Raw genomic sequence first — 23,405 nt, forward strand, 5'->3', positions numbered from 1 at the left:
AACGCAGCAAATATTACATCTGGAAATTGGTAAAGAAAGGGTACGGCCCCGACCAGAAGGGGACAGAAACGAGAGCAGAGAGAGACAATGGGAAACAGAGGGAGTAACAGAAGCCAGGGACAGAGCGGTACCGCTGGAAGCCTGGGGCGCTGTGTCGGCGTCCTGCTCGGCGGCTGGAGCAGGAGCCCGTGTGCGGCCAGCGCCCCGAGCGTGCTGCCGCGGCGGGCTGGGCGCGCTCCGCGCCCGCGGCAGGCGCGGCGGTCCCGCGGGCTGCGGCGTCCGGGCTCCGCAGCTGCGGCTGGGCACGGCCGGCGCGGCGGCTGCTCCCGCGGGGCAACGGCGGAGCGCTGCGGGGCCGTGGCCGGCGGGGAAGCGGCGACAGCGGGGTAGGCAGGCGGGGAAGGAGCGGCTCTGCAGGGAGCCGGGCCCTCCAGGTGCTCCCGGCACGACCACAACCAAAAATGGCGGGGGGAAATTGGCAGCGTTAACTGCTTTTGTGCGCCGAGATTCCTCCCGTAATTCAGCCCTTCTAGGAAGATTTAGTCAGACGGGCAAAGTTTCCCCGGGCTTCGCGGTCTGCCCTCCCCCAAGGGAGAGGTCGCTTGCAGCCCCCCCGAGACGGGGCCTGCCTGCATCTTCTCCTTGCAACCTCCTCCACGCCTGGAGTGTGTTAAGGCTCCCAACGCGACTGCAGCCCCTGTAGTAATTTTTCACCCCGTGTCAGAAAATGGATTTATAACATACGGTGAGGCACAAATAAAACTGGAATTGGTTCCCCACTGCGGCGGTGCGTGTCCTCCCACGGCCGGCTAGCCCCGACACGCCCGCACACGATCTATAGAAATGTGGGATCTTGGCTGCCGACCTGCCCTGCCACGTTGGGAATGCGGAGGAAGAAAGACGGGACTCTCAAGAGGCCTGACTGCAACTTGGGTTTATTGGTAGGAAGGAGGGAGCCCTCAGCCTGCGACCGGTGCTTCAGGGAGACCCTGAATCTCAGGAGGGAGAGGGTTTTATACAGTGGCTGGAAGCTCAGGGTGGGTCCACGTGCAACCAGTGGGGTATAACTGGGGAGTGTCTACTGACGTAACAAGCATTAACATTAAATACCAATGATCCGAAGGAAGGAGGGGAAAGCTTCCAATCCAGCCAGTCGCCAGAGATCTCCCTTCGAAGCTTCTGGACCCGGGGGACAGGCCCTGGGTGACTGGCAGGGTGGGAGGGTTTCCCGACGAATGGTGGACAGGTAACCAAGGCGGGAAAGGTGAACCAAACAGGGGTTGTATGTGGGGCAGGCTGAGGGAGAAGCTTACAATTTGTAACAAAAAGGACCTAAAAATACAACGGCACTGAACCAGGGTACAAAGAACAACTATCTTACATTAAAACTCATGATAAAAACCACACCACCGCACCTCACAGTCACTCTGGGGACCCCGACGGCTGAGATCTCAGGCTGCTGGCGCTGGAGCGTTTCTGAGGGTCGCCTTACCCAGGCTGTGTGATCACACAGGACATTGTCCTTTGCCCTGCCTCCCCGTTGCCAGGGCTAAGAACCACTTACGTAGCCCTTCAGTAGGCGTGCTGGTCCCTGCCTCCTGCAGCTTTGTGCTGTGCAGAGGCTTTGTGGGGCAGTGAGGGGGCCGGGGAGCAGCGGGGCTGGAGGAGCGATGAGAAAAATTTGCAGCGTCATCCCACCATTTGTCCAGGCTTCTCAGTCCTGCCTGGGTGTCTTTGAGCCGAAGCAGCACTCCTGCCTTTGTCCCTCCTTGCAGTGGGAAGAGGGAGCCGATTGGCTTTCCCATTTCTTCATGCCTGTCCTACAAGGGATGGGAGGAGCTGCTGGCCCTGCTGAGTGCGGGGACTTCTCTTCCATAGCAAAAAAAGCCTTTTCTTGTTGAGGCAGGCTCTTGCTGGCAGAGGGCGAACCCCATGAGCAGCAGAGCTGTGCTCACATCACATCAGGCTGTGCTGGGGCTGCAGGCAGATGAGCTCTTGGGAGGACACACTGCACCCCCGGGTCAGTGGCTCGATCTTTTGGGCACAAGGAAGGTAGGAGGTGTGAGAAGCAAAGCCCACTCATCAGTTAAAATTTCAAGAAAATTTAGTGTGAGACAATAGGGGCCAAAGTCAATAAAGCAGAAGGAACAGCACTGCCTGCTTAGCCACACTAGCTGCAGCCAGAGGCACACACCAGTCAACACAACACCCCTTGTATAGCCGGGGTATTGCATCAGCCCAATGCGTATTTACAAGCAGTTCTTTGTATTCCAACGTTTTAACAGAGTTCCTTCTCCGTCCGGCCTTTTTGGAGCATATGCGGTTGTCCTAGTCCTGGTCCTTTGTTACTTTTTGACACATTCAACAGGCTTCAATTCCTTCGTTGGCTAAATGTTAATATTACAACAATTCTTCACGAGCATTGGTATCACAACAAAAGAATTGAATTAAAAGAACTCTAAACTTTAGCAAAACTTCTTTTACAAAAGTCAACATTATAAAACATACAGTGTTTACTCTAACAGTTGCAAAAGCCAACACTGTAATGTATTTATCATGATGGTGGTGTGGTTTGATGGCTTCTTCTAGATGAGAACCTGTCTTCTCAGCCTGTCTGTCCCCTGAACCATTCCCCATCAAACTCTGATGCATTCCCTCTCTCTTCTGTCCCTGCAGGGCTCCATTGCACCAGGCGAGACGCAAGAGCTGAATTTTTCTTACGTGCCAGGATTACCAGGAGCTTTCAGCAGGACTTACCACCTCAAAGTGGGTGACCTGGAGCCAGAAAGTATCCGTCTGAAAGGAGAAGCATCCTTTCCCGTGTTTAGTGTGAACCTGCCCTGGAACATCAAAGGTGGGCACTGCCTGTCTGCCTCCAGGAGGGGCCCCTCTGGTTTTGTTCCGTACCATATGCCCACGGGGCAGCTCGTGCCCACCTCCAGCAAGCCTGGAGGGTTGCAGGACTCCCAGAGCAACTCAAGCTCTCTGGTTGCTTCATGAGTCTTGAGCAAGGATCCCATGTGGGCTCTGTCCCAGGAACCATCCTGCAGAGCTTGCCAGCACATCTGGCAGGGTTCTGAAGGGTGATGGCTAGACTGAAAGGCTTGGGAAAGCTCTAAGAGAGGCTGGCAGGGCTTCTGGCAGGCTTGGATTTGTGTGACATTGCAGGGGATGAGATGCTCCTCTGTGGGGAGGAAGATGGGTGAGGATGCAGAGAGGAGCAGCAGCATCCACTTTCCATAGATGGCTTGAGGGATTTCTTTCTGGAAGGAACCAGTGTTGGGAGGCAGGGACTTCCCAGCTTTAATGGGATTGGCACTTTGCTCACACTTCTCTTTGTGGATGTTTTCTTCCTTCAGGAAATGAAAAGTATGAGGAGCCATTGGAACGGCATGTAAAACAGCAGCAACAACAAAGTCAAAGGAAAGAATCAGTTGTTGTGACGAAGACTCAGAGCCCGAAGACTCAGACCTCGAAGTCTCAGCCCCCAGTGACTCAGACCTCAAAGACTCAGACCTCGAAGTCTCAGCCCCCAGTGACTCCGACCTCAAAGACTCAGACCTCGAAGACTCGGAATCCGAAGACTGAGAACCGGAAGCCCGGCTTGCTTGGCTCTGGCGATACAGTAAGAACAGCTGCAGCCCAGTTTGGCACATGCCACCCTCTCTGTGTCACCTGAGCCCCTTGCAGCCCACAGCAGCTTCCTGGTGCCCTGATGGCATTTGGGACCTCCCTGCCCACTTTACAGCCATGTGTCACCTCAGCATTGCCCCTAGGGCTGCCACTCTGGTCATGGTCTCTTCTGGTGTTGCACCAGCTTCCTGGCTACCCCAGGGAGAGATCCTGAAGGCCATGCTCAAGGGATGGAGTTGATGGCGCTTTGAAGGAGATGCAGGTCATTTCTGGGGAGTTTGCTGGTCCCAGCCCAAGCCCTGTCAGATTTACAGACCTGTACAGTAGGTGCCTGACTGTGCCCTGGGACTGTGCTGGCCGTGCTCATCTCCACAAGGCACCAGCTTCCAAGCTGTGCCTTTCAAGACACAAGGCTTCCAAGGCTTTCCCGGTTCCCTTTCAAGACAGCTTTTGTCCAAGCTGCCTTGGTACTGGCTGGGGGCAAGCAAGGATCTGGAGCTCTGGAAGGTTCCTGGCTTGTCTGTCTGCCCGGCCAGATCAGCTTTGCCAACAGTGGCTGGGCAGGCAAAGATGTGGGAGTGACTTCCCTGGAGATGAGGTCCTGGCTAAGAGCAGGAGGTGTCACGGACACTGAGCAGCCAGACAGGAGGACCCCACAGCCCCTCTCAACAGCAGCAGGGTGGGATCCTTTCTCAGGTGCAAGCTGGGCCTTGGGAAGGACCTTTGCTAAGCAGCCACTGTCTTCCCTTTTCTCAGACAGACACCCAGGCGCAGATAAAGATGGCAGAGAAGGCTGGTTTGGAGGTGCAGCAAAAGCTCTCATCCCATCTCCCGAAGAGCGGGTTTCCTGACAAGGAGCTGCTCCAGAGTCTTATCAAGTGAGTAAGGATTCCCATCCCCATCTTCAGGTGCCCCGTGGGGAACATCCAGCAATGTCTCCTTCTCCTGAGAGCTCCTTGTGTCTGCACAGCTGGGGAATAGCCAGGGACTTCAGAAAGGGTCTGGTCCCGGTGGCTGACAGGCTACATCTGAGCAGAGGAGTGTCCTCCCTTCCCCAGCACCATGCTGAGCTTTGGACTGCTCGGCTCCCCACAGGTGTGGGGTTCTGTCCCTGCAGCTGAGGGGACCCAGCACAGACCTTCAAGCCCTTCCAGGCCACATAACTTCTGTCCCTGCTGACTAGCTCTAAAAGAGACAACTCCCAGCTGATGTCTTGGTTCCAGCTAACAGAGCACACGAGACGGAGAAGGGAACTGCACATGTCAGCAAACACTTTAAAATGCAGACTCAGATGGCTCGAATCCTGGTGGGGTGGCAGGGCTTATCTAGGTTCCTTGGTCTGTTCCCTTTGCGCCATCATGATGCCGCACAAGCACAGGAGGCTTCCATTCAGGAGGAAGATGCTCTGCAGAACAGATCATGTGATCTGGTTGCAGAACAATGAAGATTTCCGGTGCGGGCAAATCTTTCTTCTAGGCCCTGAGGCAATTTCAGGCTCAGGCTGTACACGAGGCTAAGCAGTTTCATTGAGACCAGTGGAGGCCCAGTGTACTCACCTCTACTGGCTTTTCATGGCAGAGGAGCTGCGACCAGTGTCCATTTTAAACTAATTTTAGTTTCAGCTACCATGGGTAGCTGATAAAACCTAGGACCTGCACTCCTCCTGATTTCCCAAAGTCATTGCCAGGTGATCAGGCCTCGGGTTTCGTATGCTTGAGCTGAGTTTTTACAGCAATGAATACAGAATTATCCCCTTTATTTGTGTCTTCCATCCACTGAAGCTGTAGCCAGGCTGTGGTTTAAGGACTGTCCTTACTCCTTCTTCCAGCATTGAGCCGCTTGAGTATGTCCTGGACCTGGGGTCTGTATTTAAGGGCTGCACTGAGAGACGCACTCTGGAGATCACCAACCCTGGGGAGATGCTTTTGTCCTTCCGGATGGATGTGTCTGTCCTGCAGGACACAGGTAAGCAGTGCTGGAGACACTTCCTGTGGGCTTGAAGAAGGTGTCTCAGACAGATTAGCTTAAACCACTGAACTTGGGGAGGTTTTTGAGCTTTTTCTTCTCAGTGGCCCTGCTGGGAGCTTCAGAGTCTCAATTCTCCTGGCCAGCCATGCCCAGGGACCTGGCCTGCCTGTGACTGCCCTAACGCTTCAGTGCAGGGGCCAGATGGGCTCATCAGCCCGGTCACCTCTCAGCATCTTCTGCCCTTGGCTCCCACCAGCATGAAGTTTCTTTGGGCACTCTGTGGGCTTGTTTTGTGAACCAGTGGGGTCTGCTGTGTTTTGGAAGTGCTTTGTTTGGAGTTCACGCCGTCACCGCACTTGTGTTAAGCCTTTATTGAGGAAACAGCCTGTCGGATCCTCTGGTGGATGAAAAGAGGCTTCCAAAAGAGGCCTTGAGGCAAGGCTGTGCTTCCATCACACAGAGGCTCGCTGTGTCTGAGGGCTGTTCACCGGTGCCCTCTTTTACGTTTTTGTCCAGGTCACCGCACGGCAGGGGCGTTTTCCCAGACCTCTCAGCCAGGACACCTGTAGGGCCTTAAACATGCTTGTGACACATTTCATGTTTCTTGTGTATCTCAGCTGCTTTGTTTTCATCTGTTCAAGGTTTCAGTGTGGACCTGGACCAAATGGAGAACCTGCCTCCCAGGCACACCGTGACATTTGAAGTGTGCTTTGAAAGTGCTTGCCGCCCACAGGGTGACGTGGATGTGCTGCTGCCCATCAAGGTACCACAGCTCTTGGGGCAGGCAGCAGGCTGGGCACCGCAGCAGCTGTCACCTGCACCCTCCGCTGAATTCTCTGTCCTTCTCCAGGTAGAAAAAGGCCCCAGGTCTCACATCCGCCTCCATGCCGCTGTCGTTGAACTGTCACTCAGACTTTCAAAGAACACTCTGAAGTTCTCGGATACCCTCGTTGGGCAGTGCCAGACTGAGACAGTCCGGCTCTACAACTGGTTCCATGTCCCCTGCACTTGGTTTATTACTGGCATCCAGCCTGTAATGGAGGTAAAGCACGGGCAACATTGAACACGTAACTTCTTGGTTGGGTTTTCTTTGTGTCTCTTGCCCTTTCTACTCCTGTGGCTGCCTGAGCACTTGGGTCTACAGCGTGTTTGAGGAAGCTTCTGAGGGTCAGATCAAGGCTGGTTTGCCTGGACCTGTTCCATTAGCTGATGCTTTGCTTTTCTAGCACCTTCACCCATTCGCCCTCCTCTGAGGACTCTAGTTCCCTCTCTGCCTGCCCTGTCTACAGGTTTTCCCTCCAGCTCTAGGCTATGGGGGCCACGCTTGTTTTGGCTGTGGGTGCTCTCAGCACCGTATCAGTGTCTCAGAGCACTGCAGGAACTGAGGCTCTGTCCTCGCAGACCCAGGAGACCTGACAGGATTTGTTTCTGTGCCCAGAGCAATCAACGCAAACGCAGGACACCAGCCCTACCTCAGAAGAAGCAGGCACTGGAGGATGAGCCCTGTCCCTTTGAAGTGATGCCCTGCAAAGGAACCCTTGATGCAGGAAGCTGGCAGGACTTGAAAATCCGGTTTACACCGAAGGAGGAGGTGAGATTGGCAGGTGTCAGCCCAGGAGGCTGAAAGGAGGGCCTGGTGCCGAGAGTGTGCTCTGAGCTCTGCCTTGGCAGGGAGCTTTCTGCAGGCCCCGTACTCAGCTACTCAGCGTGGCTCAGTTCACCCCACAGAGCATTGCCGTGAGATGTGCTTTGAAATGCCCACAGGGAGCTTGCACAGAGAGCATCGGGGCTCTGTGGCTGCCTCTCGGCACACGGGAGGGATGCGCCCAACTCCCCTCAGCCTCCCCCTTGCCCGGCTGTATTTGCAGCTGCGACACTCGGTGCAGAGCAGCTGCACACCGGCAGAGGATAATCCTGGAATGGTCAGTCTAGGCTCATCCTGCTGCAGAACTGACAGACAAAACAGCCACCAGACACCTTCCTGGGCACAGCAGGACAGTCACCTGTAGTGCTGTGCTTCCAGCAGTCCCTGGGGCTCTGGCCTGCCTGCACATTCCCATGCAGCTGGGGATTCAACTTAAAGGATGGAGCGTTCCCAAAAGTAGTTTGCCTGTGGCCGCTGGGTCTTGGAAACTGACGGCCTGTACCGGTATGGACACAAGTGCTTCTGTGCCTGCAGGCAGTCCCAGGGATCTTTTAATTGCTCCAGAGACATAACCATCTTGTGTCTGGCTTTGACCAGAGCCAGACACTGAGCAGAGAAGATGATCCTTATTTCTAGCCGGTGAGAGCTCATTTGCCTCTCTCCCGGAGCTGGCGTTTGCCTGATGCAGCAGTGCCAGGACTGTGTCTGGACACTGTAACCCCGAGGGCCCTTCTCATGAGCACTGCGCTCCTGCATGGCTAGGTGAAAACATCTGACAGTCCATTGTAGATCCATCTGATACCCAAATACCCAGTTACAGTGCACACCAGGATTCCTCCCAGTTACTCAGCCCCAGGCTACTACAGACGCTGTAGTCCCTGGCGTCAGTAAATACCTGGTGGTTTCCATTCACCTTGGAGGGACTGGGAACACCCTGACCTTGGAGAAAGCGTTGTATCTGGGGTCCCGTCACCTGGGACTTCATGGATGAGTTTTCTTCACTTTTCTCTTTTCAGAGGTCTTACAAGAATAAGCTGAAGCTTAAAATTTGTGAGAGCAGCAATTGCTTAATGCTGCACCTGTCAGGACAAGGTCTGGAGCCACGGCTGGAGTTCAGCCCCCCAGCACTAGAGATGGGATGGGTGCTGGTGGACAGCGATGGAGTGCAGGCCACAGTGGTGGTGAAGAACCCATGCAACTTCCCCATTGAGTTTTACTCCCTGGATTTTGATGAGCAGTACCTTGAGGAGGAGAAGGTGAGAAGGCAGGTCTGGTCCCCATGTACATGCTGCCCAAGCTTCACAGCACTCCAGCATTCCCAGGCTTGTGCCAGGGAGACGGAGGCAATCCCCCGGGAAAGCCAACTCTGCTGACATGCTGTGGGAGGACTTCAATAGTTTGTGTTGTTGGGAGGAAGAGAGGAGACAGAAAACGGGTTTGTTGAGTGTGTGTGATGAAAGGCCAGAGAAGGAATCTTGCGGATGGTTTCTCTTCCCTGCGCACACAGATCCTGCGGACGGCAGTGGGGTCTGAGTACCAGAAGAAGTTTTTAATGCCTCCCCGTGCCGTGGGCGAGACGCTGCCCCCAGAGCTGCTGGAGTACTATGAAGCCCAGAAGAGGCTGAATGCACAACAGGAAGAGGTCAAGGCCATGGCAGAGGCTGAGGCTGAGGCTGAGGCCATGGGCAAGACAGAACCAGGTCAGGAAAACAGTGAGGGTTTGGCAGTGTCTGTTTTGACTGTGGTCGCAGCAGGGAGTCCAGCCCATATACCCTGAACTCTGTCACCTTCAGGGAAAGCCCATGCTTTTAAAAACTGCCTGTTCCCCAGCTTGGTGGAGGAACTCTTGGGTGAAGGACTGGGGCATCCTCTACCAACCCTGAGTGTAGCCAAAGCAAGCTCCTATCTGCCTGCCATAGACTGGGGAAATAATCGGGATATTCACAAAGACTAGGATTGGATGAGTTCTTCAGCCAGTAGAACCAGGTCTAATATCACTGACTCTTTTATATTTTCACTTTCCTAGCAACAAAAGAACAAGCTCATGTTGCTTTCACCAAGTCTCCTTTTCCGGGATCTGAGCAGATTGGGAGGATGATGAGGATCAAAGGTAGGCAGGAGGCTGACCTTTTCTCCTGGTTTTTCACTGCAGCACATCACAGGGCTGTCCCATTCTATCCTGAGGCCATGGTGAAGGCGACTGGGAATCCTGTCTCTCGAGCTGTCATTCGCCACCTGGGCATTGACCAGTCTTCAGAGAGGTGTGAAGCACAGCAGGACAAAGGGATTGTTGTCATTGTCCACGGGCCACCCCTGGCAGGTATGTGAGCTGCAGCCCTGGGCTGCAGGGAGAGGGGCAAGCAGGAGAAATACATCCTGGTGGACCTTGGTGCTTAAGGCAAAGACCTCAGCCGAACAGGAGGTGGAGATGATCCTCCTGGCTCTAGAATTCAGAGCTGGTAACCACGCTCCAGCTGCCTCCCTCATGGCCTCCCCTGGAGGGACACTTGATTTCCCCCTGTTCTTTTAACTTTGAAATCTTGTTGGAGATTTTTCCAGGGCCTGTCCCTGTAATGCCTCATGTGCATGTGTCACCAAGCAGTCCTCCTCTCTCTCTCAGGAAAGACAGAGATAGCGGCGGCCCTGTGTCACCATTACGACGCTGCTCCCTTGTCCCTTGACACCGTGGTGAAAGAGGCCATTGCCAATGATGGCAGCCAGGCAGGGCTCCGTGCCCGGGAGCTTTGCACCGAGGCTGCCATGGAGCTGAAAAGCAAAAACAAAGGTAATGCTGGTGAGGAGAAATGCCAGACCCAGAGCCAGTGCTTGAGAAACCCACCATGACTGTCCACTTCTGCTCACTCAGAGCAGCAGTTTTTCAGTCCTTGGGTCTCTTAGGGAACATGGGTGAAGTGCATCTCTGGCTGGTCTTCAAAAAATAAAAAATCAATTTTAAGGGCTCAGTCGGGGATTCTTTGACATCCCCCTTTGCTTGCCATGCTTGGCACATGTTCATTTTTCTAAGGGTGGTGAAGCATGCCCGTCTCTTTCCCAAATATTTTCTATTTCCTCAAAGCTGAATCAAGCTTGCTTCTCGTGGGCAGCAGGCAGAACTGCTGCCCACTTTACCAAGGAAAAAGCCTTCTGAAGTGGCTCGTTACGCACAAGAGGACTGGCTATGAGTGTAACCTTGGGAACAAGAGGAAGGGAAGGACAGCCTCCCAGAGGAATTTCCAATCAGAGACGTGCTCCAAATGAGCTCTTGTCTCCCGAGATTTACCTGTGCTCACTGTCAGGTTACACAGCTCGTGTATGTTGGGCTGTTCTCCATGTGAGACCAGAGACTTTTAGGAAGCTTACTGGGCAGCTGGTAGCCTGAGCTCTGCAGGGTGAGGCCAGACCTGCCACAGTGCAGGGGGAAGTTTTGCATTGCTCACTTTTGAAGCTGGCTGGGTTGGGAGCTGGCGGAAGGAAAAGGAGTCTGTGTCCCAGCAGGGTTTTCCCACAAGGAGCATTTAGCTTCAGCAGAGACGGCTGGTGCAAGCGGGGCAGGGCTGCAAGTCTCCACATGAGAATGCAGGATGGGTGCAGTGTATGGAAACAATGGTCCTGGAGGACAAATCCTTGGCTTGATCCATGGGGAACTCCTGTGCAAGCAGTGTCACCTGCATGCACAGTTGTTAGGAGGGACGTAGTGCTGGCTTTAAAATCAAGGATGGGATAGCGTGCTGGTAAGAGAAGCAGGGAGGGAGCTGCTTCTGAGTGTTGCCAGTGCCCAGCAGACTGGGGAAGAAGTGCCAGGTTCCTTCCAGGGTCCAAGGCTGTGCCCATTGTGGTGAAAGGTGCCTACTTGCTTTTCAAAGCCCTCCTGAACCATGTGTCCCCTATGCAGCTAAAAAGCGTCAGCACGCCATTCCGGCCAAGAGAAGGCAAGCCTCCCAGGAGAAAACGAACAAGAATTCCAAAGGCAAGAGCGCACCAGCACAAAAGAAGACGGAGCCAGCCAGCAAACCCGAGGTAAACACGATCTGCCTGGGTTGGTGCCTGGGACCTTTGCATTGTCTGTGAGATGGGCAGGGGCTGCTTACGGTGGAGGCTCTGTGCCAGCCAGGGCCTGGTATGTGGGTCCATTGCACCAGGAGTTTGCAGGCTTGGGTCTCTGCTGGCCAGGGGATGGGTCCTCCAGGACCATCCCCTGGAGCCCCCAGCCTGCACTGCAGGGTTGTTCTAGTCTCCACTAGTGAGGAACCCCAGCTGCAAGCCCAGCAGTGGGAGTTGTTCAGGGCTTTCCAGTGGGGTGTATTTTCCTTACAATGGTCCACATTACAGTTCACAGTTTCCACTGCTCCTGCACCGCAGCAGCTGAACATCACCAGCAGTTGTGGGGAAGAGCTGAACTGCCTGAGCTGTGTGCTGCCCGAGGACCTGCTGGTGGAGATCCTCTGTGAGAGGCTGAAGGTATGTGGGGTGGGGAAAAGGAGACATTCCTGCTCCGGAGAACAGGCAGTGAGGTACAACTCGGAGAGGAGGAGGAGGAGGAGGTCTGTACATGCTCTTGGAGGATCCTGGCCTGTGTGCAGGGAACCCTGGGGGAAGCTGCAGATGCCCTTAGTTGGCAGAGCCTAAGGACAGACACAAGCTGCTCTTAGCTAATGCACCTGGAACAAGGACAGCTGGTGCCCTGTGACATCTGGGTTTACTGTCCAGCTGTGAGCCCCCTGTGTGCAATGGCTGACTTACTCTTCCCTGTATTTGCAGCACGAAGATTGCTACAAGGGAGTGGTCTTTGATGGCTTGGAGAGCCTCTTTGCAAGAAGCCTGGAATCTTCTCTGCTCTGTGTACTCAGAGCTGTCAAGAATCGCCATTATATCTACATGGTGAATGTGCATCAGGATTATGCTTCTTGGAAAGCCAAGAAGGAAGCTGAAACACAGAGGAAGGAGGATGAAAGACAGAGGGAAGGTGAGATATGTCTGTCCCTCTCAAATCTTCTCTCTCAAGCCCTCAGACTTATCTCTGTGTGTCTGGGTTTGCAGCAGAGCTTGTAAGAAGTGTTTTTATTCATCTTTCCACCTTCTGCCTCTGTAACCACACTCATCTCAGAGTTGCAGGAGACTGGAGGCTTTAAGACACCTTAATCTCTAACGTTAAAGCTTGGGCACAAGTTCAAGCTCTTGTAGCTCAGTGACAAACAACTGTCCTCAGCCCTGGTGCACTTAAGCCAGGAAAAGCGCAGGAACTCACTGCCTGGCCGTAGTTTGGGGGATTGTCTGAGTTTTGGAGCAGGGATATGAGCTCCCCAATGTCTCCTGGTGTGACAGGCTGGGTTGGGAAAAGCTGTGAGTCCTTGCAGCTGACCCAAAGCACCCAGCTGTGCTTGCTGTCACTCATGGTTTCTGCTCTGGTTTGTGCTAAAGAACTGCAGCGGGAAGAAGCTCTTCAGAGGAACAGAGAACGTGCCTTGAGAATGGATGAGGAAGAGTATGACGCCCTCCCTGAGGAGGAGAAAGCTGCCGTGGATAAAATAATACAGGAATTGAACCATATGCGGAGGGAGAGGTGAGTAAGCCTTCCATGGGTTCCTGCTCGGGGTAGTGTCCCCGGAGGGTTTCCCTGCTCCAAGGACTCTGAGCTCAGACGTGTTTGATAGCAAAGGCCAGAAGCAACACAGGGATGGCCACTCTTAGCTGCCTGGCTCCCAAGGGAGGAAGGACCTTCTTCTGCTGAGATAGAACATCTTCTTCTCCATGGTGAGCCCTCCCAGCTTAGATGCTGCCTGCAGGGAGCTGGGCTCTGGGCTTGCCTTGGCACTGCCTGTAGAAGTGTCTTTAAGTCCATGATGTTGATTCACACCTTCTTCATCATCTCCCTTCTTCACCAAAACAGTGGGATTGTGGTATGGGCAGGTGGGGGGCACAGACAAACCCTTGGTTTGGGTCCTGGTGCTGCTACAGTTGAAGTCCTTGCAATGCTGATGTGCCAGGGATCCTTATGTTGGGACACCACCCATGAAAGCTCGTGTCCTTTAGGCACCCCTTCAGCTGCAGCAGGAGACAAGCACAGGAGAAGCTCAAAGAAGGCAGCCCAGCTCAGGACACATAGGAAAAGTGTGGAACTGGGAGGGGAGGCTGCTTAAAGCAAGCCTGTGTATCAGGACTTCTTTCAGCCCAGGCTGAAGTTGATTTCATGCGGAGGAGATGGACAAGGCTGCTTCCAATTGTTTCCATGGCAGAGAACACCAGTTTGCCTTGGTCACAGCTGGGTTCCAGCTGGAAACCTGGCTGACAAGAGCCTGTCTTGCAGGAGAGGAGTTCCTGCAGCCTTTGCTTTCTGACTGATAGGATTATTCTCATTAAGGAGCAGGCTGTGCCCAGGGAGGAGGGGGCTGATTGAGTCGAGAAAGAATGGCAGAAGGGATAAGGAGATGTTAGCAGGTTGTGATCTGGTTTAAACTGGGAAATCAAGAGACGAAGGGAGTTCTCAGGCATCTGTGCAGAGAGCTGGTGGCTCAGCCTTTGGCAAGTGGGCTAGAGGTGTTTGGGTGTGCCTTAAGAGGGAGGTTGCACAGTTAAGACCTTATGATGGCAAGGCTTAGGTTCAGCGGGTCCTGGAGGTCCCCTTCCACCATTCCCCTCCCTTGGGATGTTCCAGGCCTCTGTGGGTTGAGGAAAATTCACAGAAATGGTCTTGCAGTTCTGCCTGGCCTCAGGGTCAAGGAATAAAGTGCAGGGCCAGCCAGGACTAGCGAGCCCAGGTTTCTGGTGGTGACTCTTAGCAATGTTTTCTCTTTTGTTTCCTGAAGGGAGCAGCAGCTGCTGGCTCAAAAGCTTGAGGAGGAGGCAAAAGCCTTAGAGGAGGAAGAGAGACAGAAGGAGGAAGAGAGGCGGAAGGAGAAAGAAAAGCAGAAGAAGGGCAAGCAGCCTACAAAACCAGAGAAGGGGAAAACCAAAGCCCCAGAGACGAAGGAAGCCAAAGCCCCAGAGAAGAAGGAAAGCAAAACCCCTGAGAAGGGAGAAGCCAAAGCCCCAAAGAAGGGAGAGGCCAAAGCCCCAGAGCAGGAGGAAACCAAAGCCCCAGAGCAGGAAGAAACAGAAATCTCAGAGGACCCAGCTGAGATGGAGAAGAACTTGATCCTGAGGTTTCAGATCCATGAGTTTTCACAGCAGAACGTCGCACAGGTTTTCTCCTACTGGGACAGGGTTCAGGGTACCGTGGAGTTACCTGTGATGAAAAATGGAAACAAGGCACTGCCTTCAGCTGAAAACAAAGGTCAGGAGACCAGTAAGCCTCAGGAGAAAGTGGAGAAGAAGAAGCCCGCACAAAAACACAGACGCCAAAGCCATCCTCAGTCACCTCGGCTGAAGACTCAAGGCCAAGTTGCAGGAGAGGCAGTCAGAGTCGGGGTGCCGTGCCTGGACATCCAGTTCACAGATCCAAAGGCCATGTTTACAGAGATCCTGAGCAGTGGGAGGCTGCCAACGGAAGACGAGGTAAAGCCCTGCAAGGCTCAGATCTTGAGCTTGCCGTGGTCTTGGGCCCTGGAGCATTGTGTCCTCCCAGGGGATAATGGCACAGAGCCTTTTCCAGGCGCCTGATGATGTTCCATAATGACTCTGTAAGTATCTGTGTGGATGGGGAGGTCATCACCATCCCTCAGATGGGCAGAAAGTGGAAGTGCTCTGTGTACAAGTATCCCATCTGTTCAGAGTTTCCCAGCCTGGAAATCATTATAAACGGTCCCGGGACAGGGCAGCTCATGGTCATTGTTTTTTCAGCTGAGACACTCAGGAGAGATTTCTCTGCTGGTCCTGCTTGTAGCTCTTGCCTCTGCTCTGGAGCCTGCTCACCCCACTGGGCATAACAAAGCATTTGTACTTCATGATTTTGTAAATCAAAAACCCCATTGCCAAAAGCTCCGTGCCTTTAAAGAAGGAATTGTGAGGATGAAGGTGACAGAAGTATAAACAAGATTTTTCTCTTCTGTTTTAGATGCTGAGACATCTGGGACTGCATCCTGAGGGGCCTCCGCTGCCCCCTGCGTTTGTCCTCTCCGTAGTCAACTACCCAGAGGAGCGCTTGGGCTCTGCAGAGCACGTGGAGCTCTTCACCATTGAGGCACCGGGAGGTGCTGCTATGGAAGATGATCTGGTGGGTGCTCCAGTGGTGCTGGCACTGAAGGTGCCAGGGCAGAGGGCAGGCTAGATGAGGGCATGGGGGACAGGTTGGATGGAGAAGGATCGTTGTGGAGAGGGAGTGAAGATGTGGTGGGGCCATGTGTCAGCAGGTCTCCTTTCTGTCAGGTATGGGAAAAAAGAGACAGCTCTGCTGGGGACAGAGCAGTTCTGTAAGACAAGTGGGAGGAGATCACTTCGAACCAGCAACTCCCCTTGAGGAGACAGTCCTGAGTCTGAGAAGGGGGGTCCCAGGCAAAACAAACACCAATAAGGAAGACCAAGTCCATGGGCAGGTGGACTTATTTATTCGCTCTTCCATTGGTTAAAAAACTCCATTTTTGCTTTCCAGGATGGGGATGTCTCAGGGCTCACTTCTCTCTCCCTTTTCTCTCTCCCCTTAGGCCAAGGCCCGAGATGTGAAGGGAAGTTCTGCTGAGGGCCAACCAAAGACGGATAAAGAGGCCAGCAGAGACAGCTCTCTAAAGGACAGCCAGGTCTCCACACAGAGAACAGAACATCTCCGGGATTCCTCCACAACCAGACCCAAAAGTACACTGAAAAGTGCCTCAATCCCCACAGAATTCCTCAGGTGAGCTGCACGGGGGGAGGTGATGCCTCTGCTTCTTGGCCCTCTTGCCAAACAAGGTCCATCGTCCCCAGCTCCACAGCGACCCTGTGCCAGTGCCTCCATGGGATGGCGAGCGCACCCTCCTCGTTTGATTTGCTCCTTAGCAATGTCTGAAGCCTCCTCTTTAATTGCCAGGCTGAAACGGTACCGGTGGATAGTGCCTGCCCACGGTGAGGTGGAACTGAAGGTCCACTTCTCCACCCAAAAGCCATGGAAGTTTGAGCAGACACTGAGGTTTGAGCTGGTGGGCACAAAGCGCCAGTACGAGCTGCCCTGCAGTGTCACCGGCCTGTACCCCAGCATCAGCCAGGACCCACGGTAAGGCTGGCCCCCGGCAGCCTCCCACGCTGCTGCCCCTGAACTCACAGCAGGGCTGCCCCTTGGGGCTTCTGGCCTGGGCACATCGTGCTGCCTGAGGTCGTCCAGCATCTCTTCCTTCCTGTGCTGGGAGCTGGGAAGGCAGGTGGTACCTCAGCCACCAGGAAGGGGTATGGTTTTCTGACTACATTTCCTATTTGGAGCATCTCATAGCTCCTCCTTCTCCGCTTTCTCTGCCCAGGCTGGTGTTTCCACAGTGGAGGAAGACCATGGAGGCAGATGAAATCATCTTCAAAGAATACGTTGAGAGCACAAAGCAATTCCACTTTGGACCGCTGCTGTGTGGGAAATCAAGAGAGTGGTATGTGCTCCCTGCTGGGCCTTGTACTTTCCTGGACACGCTTGGAGAGCCATGCTGTCCTGGTGGCACAATCCAGGGCAGTCCCGGCCAGAGTCCTGGGAGACACGGGTTTGCAGGGCCACGGGTGTGTGAACTTGAGCAGATAAGGGGCACGTGAGCCTTGGAGGAGCTGCTCTGCCTACCCAGTGGGTGCCTTGGTGGCTGCCTCGGTGGCCAGAGCCACATGCTGCTGCCAGTCCAAAGGTGACCTGGGGGCAACTCCTGTCCCCCTCTACATCCCAGTTCAGCCCTTAGGAAATGAACTTTCTGGTGGTTTTTGAAGTGCTTTGAGCTCTGCAGGTAGCCTGATTGAGCAATTATTCCGTGGACAGTTTTTCAAACCTTTCATTAATCTGTAATTATTAGTAAGATTTTATGGCTGACCTGCCAATGGGTGTCAGGGGGAGCGTAGAGCAGGAATTACATCTTCCTGTAATGACATTGCATCCTCACTGCTGGATGAAGTCCACCTAAACACGTTGTCATTGAAGCTATTGCATATTTCTACTTCTACGGTCACTTCTTAAAAAATAATATTTAACATTAAATTCTTGTCTCCATGGGATCTCTGGAAGGCTAGGTCAATTTTGACAACCCAAGGAAATGAAATCGAAATAGTTTAAAATACAGACAATCTTTAGACAGGTTGATGGATGATCTGGGATTTCTGTTTGCCTCTTTAACCCTTTCACTCCAAAGTCATTTCCACACCTGAGAGAAGGGTTATTTTTTATCTTTTGGCATTCCTCTTGGGAATTGATGCTTTATATTTCTTTCTCAGACTTTGAGCTAACCCATGAAATCCAAAGCAGTTGCATGACTTCTATGAAAGAGATCAGCTAAACTCTTTTTCCAAAAGCTTTTCTTTATACCAGGCAGGGAAAGAAAGAAGGGGAAAGAACCCATGCGCCTGGTCTCCTGTTATTTTTCTAGGCACCTTTGAATGTACATTGTATTAAAAACCCTTGAAGTGGCCTGAGCATCATCAGGCTTCTGGGGTGGAGGCACCGGGTACAGGGAAAGGCACCAAAGTAAGGCAAGGATGAGCACATGCTCATGCCCCTGACTGGGATCCATTTCCCTCACTTGTCTGTTAGAGCAGGATCTCCCAGCACCGCTTCCTTGGGTGCCCACGGTGCTTTCCTCCATGTGCGGCACAGGCAACAGTTTCCTCTGCAGCCTTTTCCCCTTTTGTGGACAGGTACAAGGCCCAGAACAGCCACAGCAACAAGGAGACTATAAACATCCTCAACAACTCCCCCATGGACGTAGAGGTCCACTTCACCTTTGAGAAGGACATGAAATCAGATACATTCCTTTTGGACCCTCCCAGCATGACCCTGAGGCCAGCGGAGAAGCGGGTAGGTGAAGGGCAGGTAGAGCAGGCACCGCAGAAGTGCCCAGGGGCTGCTCCTCCTGCTCACACGCAGTGCTCTTTCTATTTCTTTCTGTGGGGCTGGGTGCAGGAGCTGACCATTTGGGCATACCCCAGTTCCCCTGGCTTCCTGGAAGACAGATTGATCTGCTGCATTGCGAAGAACCCGGAGCCAGTGGTCTTCAGCCTGTGCTGCCACGGGGTGCACGTGAAGCTGGACGTCAGCCCCCTGGAGCTGTCCTTTGACAAGCTCCGTCTGCACAGGTCAGTCATCCCACAAGCACTCCAAGACTGGTGACAAAGAGAAAACCTTTGACTCTGGTTTCCAGGGCATGGAGCTGCTCCAAGGGCCGTGGATGGAGCTGCATTCAGTGGTGAGGCTGGTGTGACCATCCAGCAGCTGATGCCAGGTGCCTTCCTGTCTCTGCAGGACTGACAGCAGGACCTTGGTCCTGAAAAACGACACCCTGCTGCCCATGGCCTGGCAGCTGCGTGGGCTGGATGACCTTGTTGAGGACTTCTCTGTGTCACAAGATAGAGGCATCATTGCTCCCCGCTCAGAATTTGAAGTGACACTGAATTTCAAGGCCAGGCAGATTGGCAGCATTAAAAAGATCCTGCGACTTGAGGTGAGAGGGACTGTGCCCTGCCTGGCAGAGCAGCCGTGCGCTCTTAGGGACAGAGTCAGGAAGAGCTGCACCTGACAGACACAAGGGTGCTGTGACCCCAAATTCTGCCTCTACACAGCGTTTGCCAGAATGTGCAGTGCATCCACATCCCCCCAGATAACCAGACGCTGCATCCTGAGCCTGTACCACAACCACCTTGTCCCTGTCAACGGCTGAAGGTTGTTGTTTGGTTGTACGGACTGCAGCGTGATCTCTACATTCCTCCTGGACTTTGCCTGAACCTTCTGCATGGTGCAACAAACTCTCCCCCTGGGATTTTGTTCCCCATGCTTTAGGGGCTGCATTTCCGAGAGAGTGCTAGGTGGTGGCAGAGGGTTGTCAATGGCACCTGCTCTGAGACACCTCACACTTCTTGTGGTTGTTCTTACATCCCTGTGCCTCTCAAGGATGCTTTAGCAGCATCATTCCCTGCTGTAGGAGTGCAGAGTTGGGCTGATAGGGTTTTTTACTGCAGCTGAATCCCACTGGGGCAGCCCATGAGGTGAACAGGTTAGCAAAGCTTGGGAGTCCACCGACGCTTGTGAAGCCTGGGAGGCCATAGGGGAAGCAGCCAGCAGAGACAAGGACTTAGAGGCTGTCTACCAAAAGAATGATCTGAACAGTGTTTGTTTCTTGCTGCCTCAGGTTTCAGACACAGAAAACATCCTGGGGATTGTTCAGGCTGAAAACATCAAAATCTCTGCAAAGGTCTATGATGTTTCTCTGAGGATCGACATGCCTGAAGGTCAGTGGACGCCTCCCAAACAAAGCAGTCCAGGTGCACTGCATTACCTTGGGGGGCGGGCGACCAAAGCGCATGGGATGGGATGGGATGGGATGGGATGGGATGGGATGGGATGGGATGGGATGGGATGGGATGGGATGGGATGGGATGGGATAGCATGCAAGGATGGCATGGACACATGAAGCACATACCCTGCAAGTGGTGTGGAATAATGCATTGTCAGGGCATTGACAGCCTTAAGTTTCTTCCCTCTGAACTTTGAAGTGTGCAGCTTCATGTGCAGATTGGATTTGGGGGCTTTGAAACAACAGTGATGTGAACAGGCAGTTGGCAACTCCCACGGGCTCAGCACAGCATATAAAGTAATTTCCTTAGCTACTAATCCTGCAGATATTTTGAGTAAGAAGAGAAAGGGCAGACAAATAGCTGGAAAATACTGTCAAGAAGGGAAACTTGCTGGAAAGGGTTTTGTGTCAAGACCTCCACGTAGTTTGTGACCTGGCATGTTCTGCAGCTGACAAATACCATTTCTGACCTGGCTCTGCGTGTTTTCTGCAGGTCCAGATGGAAGCTTGGAATTTGGAACCATTAATGTCCTGGATAAGGTGAAGAAAGTCCTGAGTCTAAAGAACAAAGGGGTATATGACATTGAGTACAGGTGAGTCCAGCTGCCTGGTAGTGAGCATTTCTTCAGATTCCCAGGCCTGCATTCTCCCTCTGTCAATGGCTAGAACCTGTTTTCATGCTGGCTACCTCATGGGAAATACAAAACCTGGACTCTCTAATCTCAACTATTTTACTAGAGAATCCAGCCACAAACCAGCAATTCTTCACAGCTCAGCATGAACCCAAAGGAGAGCCCCAAAAATTTCAGCCACTGAAATGATGAGATTCATTGCTTTTCTTTGATGGTCACTTCCTTTCTCTTTCTGAGACTCTGTAAAGAAGTGAATGAAAAATTTTGGTGTCAAGGTTTCATGCCTTAACCTTGTGATTGTCTGCACTCTCTGTCAAGATCCAGGATTCTCTGAGCAGAGCTGAACTCTCCCTTTTTCTTGTTTTTTTTCTGGTCCTATGCAAAGTCCTGGCCGTGCTGGTGGTGCCTGTACTTTTAACTGCAGAGATCTCCATTCCTTCCCTTTCTCCCCAGCTTCACGCTGAAGGGTGCAGGTGCCAGCATGCAAGACTTGGCATCCCACTTCAGCGTTGAGCCTCGGTCAGGCGTGCTGACTGCCTCCCAGCCTGGTGTGAATATTGAGATGCTCTTCCACCCCACAAGTGAAATCTTCCTCAAGAACAAACCCATCCTGTACTGCCAGGTGAGCTGCTTGGGCCAGGCTGTGTTACCACTCGACATTTTGGGAGTGTAAACGGGATAGGTGTCGAATGGAAGGAGTGCTTTAACTGGAGAATCCTCTCTCCTACGTACACAAACAAAGTCTTTCAAAACCATTTGGGAGGCTTCTTAAGTGGAGCTGAGCATCTGACTCTGGAGGCGGTGCTTAAACAGGGAGGGGTAAACTGATGGAGGCCTGGGGTGGAGACTGGGGACTGGGGTAGAGGCTGGCCTCTTTGCTGTGTTTACCACCCCTTCCTGTGGACACAGGTGATAGACGGCAGCTCAGGGGAAGGAGGCCAGACTGTTGCCGAGATCCCACTGAGGGTGTCGGCGAGAGCTGTGTACAGCAAGTACAGCATTGAGCCCGCCTCACCCATCGACTTCGGTGCCATGCTCGAGGGCACCAAGAAGACCCAGACTGTCATTCTGGAGAACAAAGGCATGCTCAGCTTCGAATTCTACATCCACCAAGCACCCGAGGATGCATCTGCATGGGAAAGCCAAAGGTACGAGAAGCCCTGCACCACCTTTCCTGTCTGAGGAGGCACCAGCCCATGGCTGGTATGTGGCAGGCAGCCAGGAGACCTGGGCTGTTGTCCGTTTGCATCCCTGGCTTGGGGAGAGGGAGCAAAAAAACACCGCAGTGTCCCCAGGTGTAGTACAAAGCTGGTGATAGAGCTCCTGTCCAGCAATGGGTGCTGCACTCTGGGAGCCATCAGGAGCAGGAAGGCTTCCCTCCGTGTGGAGGAAGGCCAGCTTTGGCCTCAGAGAAAGGCAGGGGAGCTCAGCATGACAGATACCTCTGCTTTCTCCTCTCAGTTCAATGCAAGAGGAATCTGCTCCATCAGCTGCAGAGGAGTCCTCGGAAAGGAAATCGAGCTCCTTGACACAGGTGGGTGACTCCTGCTCCCCGACAGTGCTGCTGCTGCAGAGGGATGTGAGAAGATGCTGCTGTGCCCTGGCTGGGGGCTCATGGCTATAGGGCGGGACATGGTCTACAGGATGGAACCCAGGATCTGCTCAATCCCACTGACACTCCTGTACTTTGGCTCTGACCTGGACTTGTGGGATCAACAGGGGGGAGCAGGTCCTGTGTTTGGTAGCTGCTAGCCAGCATATGTCTGTGAACACCACAGAAGCAAAAACACGCCTCAGTGAACTCCCAGTCTGCAGAGCTCAGCAAACATTGCTTTTTCTTCTTCCAAGTCATCTACCTTTCTCCTGTCCTTTCTCACAGCTATTTCTGCTCTCCTGTGTTACCTCTGGAGGCTGAAGGATCACAGCTACCACCTTCATTCTTTACACTCAAACTCCTTTCTCTCTGCTATTTGGGACAGGCTTGCAGCTCCTCTTGGCTGGTTGGTCTCAGCCTGGGGCTGCCCTTGGGCCATGGAGTCATCCTTCCCTGCCCTGGGACTGGGGTGCTTGGGCCCAGCTGGAGGCCAAGGCGGGACACACTCTTTGCTGGGGTGCTCAAGGCACAGCTGTTAGCCATCAGCCTCTCCTGGAACTTTTTCTGCAGGGTCCCCTCAGTCTTGGCATGTTCACGGTGTCCCCTTGCTCCGGCTCCATCAGTCCGTGGGGCCAGCAGAAGATCACAGTGGAATGCCTGGCAGGGCAGGAGGGGACATGTGAGGAGCAGCTCTACATTGACATCACGGGCAGAGACCCCAGGGACAATCCCCTTGGCATTCCCTTTACCCTGACTGCCGAGTCCTGCCTCCCAGGTACGTACTGCCCACAGGTTCCCTTGGTCACACCTGCTGCTGATCAGCACCTAAACTTGCTGCTTGGGTAGAGAGGCACGCCAGCCTTGGTGTCCCACCTTAGAATCCTCAGAGGTTCCAGCCCTCTTCAAGTCCACCAGCAGACTCATCCTTCCCAGGCTGAGAGGGATGCATGGAAGCATAAAAGGAAAGCAGCGCTCTCTAAGACCGAGGTTGACTGAGCTCCATCCTCATAGCCAGCTCCCCCACCCAAGGCTGGGTTTAGCAGTCACCCAGGGCAGAAAGGGTGACTGAGAGGAAAAGCCTCCTGAGAGGCCAGCAGGGTCCAGATAAATTCATCAGCGAGGCTTCTCCTCCATGCTCATCCCTCTGGTCTATCCACAGGACTCGTTGAGGATGTCCTGTCAATCTTTGAGAAGTACCCGATCTGCCGCAGCACTGACCTCAGCCGCAAGCTGCGGTCAGTGGAAGGCGTGGGCTTGTTCATCAGAGACGAGAACAAATTCATCTTCAACAAGGTTCTGGTTGCGCAAGAAGCTGAAGCTCATTTCAGTATCTACAATGCAAGCAGCCTGCCGTGTGATGTGGTGCTCTCCATCAGACCCCTGTGTGGAAAGGTAAGAACAGGAGGCCAAGGTGATGGTGTCCCTCTAAAGGCAGTGTGAGAGTCCGTTTTGTTCTCCAGATGCATTGCTTCCTGGGGCCCAGACTAGTCTAGCTCAGTGCAGGTCAAACTGCAGGGGAGAGCAGCAGAGCCAGGGAAGAGTTGTGTTGAGTTTTGCAT

General features: G+C 53.4%; 1 protein-coding gene across 1 annotated transcript in view; it reads left to right on the forward strand.

The window, feature by feature from the left end:
* Positions 1 to 23,405, forward strand: part of LOC136296078 (hydrocephalus-inducing protein homolog) — a 73,955-nt gene that overhangs the window by 39,447 nt on the left and 11,103 nt on the right. Inside the window, exons 27-59 of the mRNA XM_066194902.1 lie at positions 2,677 to 2,854; positions 3,360 to 3,490; positions 3,569 to 3,625; positions 4,390 to 4,511; positions 5,462 to 5,598; positions 6,243 to 6,364; positions 6,452 to 6,643; positions 7,040 to 7,192; positions 8,263 to 8,502; positions 8,754 to 8,946; positions 9,399 to 9,566; positions 9,867 to 10,040; positions 11,139 to 11,263; positions 11,540 to 11,704; positions 12,005 to 12,209; positions 12,665 to 12,806; positions 14,050 to 14,086; positions 14,123 to 14,215; positions 14,288 to 14,737; positions 15,237 to 15,395; positions 15,823 to 16,010; positions 16,185 to 16,367; positions 16,609 to 16,728; positions 17,969 to 18,128; positions 18,234 to 18,406; positions 18,573 to 18,771; positions 19,456 to 19,555; positions 20,114 to 20,213; positions 20,706 to 20,874; positions 21,162 to 21,400; positions 21,714 to 21,786; positions 22,417 to 22,621; positions 23,006 to 23,238. Coding sequence (XP_066050999.1) covers positions 2,677 to 2,854; positions 3,360 to 3,490; positions 3,569 to 3,625; positions 4,390 to 4,511; positions 5,462 to 5,598; positions 6,243 to 6,364; positions 6,452 to 6,643; positions 7,040 to 7,192; positions 8,263 to 8,502; positions 8,754 to 8,946; positions 9,399 to 9,566; positions 9,867 to 10,040; positions 11,139 to 11,263; positions 11,540 to 11,704; positions 12,005 to 12,209; positions 12,665 to 12,806; positions 14,050 to 14,086; positions 14,123 to 14,215; positions 14,288 to 14,737; positions 15,237 to 15,395; positions 15,823 to 16,010; positions 16,185 to 16,367; positions 16,609 to 16,728; positions 17,969 to 18,128; positions 18,234 to 18,406; positions 18,573 to 18,771; positions 19,456 to 19,555; positions 20,114 to 20,213; positions 20,706 to 20,874; positions 21,162 to 21,400; positions 21,714 to 21,786; positions 22,417 to 22,621; positions 23,006 to 23,238 — 5,385 coding nt within the window. The remainder of the gene's footprint in view (positions 1 to 2,676; positions 2,855 to 3,359; positions 3,491 to 3,568; positions 3,626 to 4,389; positions 4,512 to 5,461; positions 5,599 to 6,242; positions 6,365 to 6,451; positions 6,644 to 7,039; positions 7,193 to 8,262; positions 8,503 to 8,753; positions 8,947 to 9,398; positions 9,567 to 9,866; positions 10,041 to 11,138; positions 11,264 to 11,539; positions 11,705 to 12,004; positions 12,210 to 12,664; positions 12,807 to 14,049; positions 14,087 to 14,122; positions 14,216 to 14,287; positions 14,738 to 15,236; positions 15,396 to 15,822; positions 16,011 to 16,184; positions 16,368 to 16,608; positions 16,729 to 17,968; positions 18,129 to 18,233; positions 18,407 to 18,572; positions 18,772 to 19,455; positions 19,556 to 20,113; positions 20,214 to 20,705; positions 20,875 to 21,161; positions 21,401 to 21,713; positions 21,787 to 22,416; positions 22,622 to 23,005; positions 23,239 to 23,405) is intronic.

The sequence above is a fragment of the Chamaea fasciata genome, unplaced genomic scaffold (genome assembly GCF_029207755.1).
Source record: "Chamaea fasciata isolate MVZ Bird 193981 ecotype frontalis unplaced genomic scaffold, bChaFas1.0.hap1 SCAF_12, whole genome shotgun sequence".
NCBI lineage: Eukaryota > Metazoa > Chordata > Aves > Passeriformes > Sylviidae > Chamaea > Chamaea fasciata.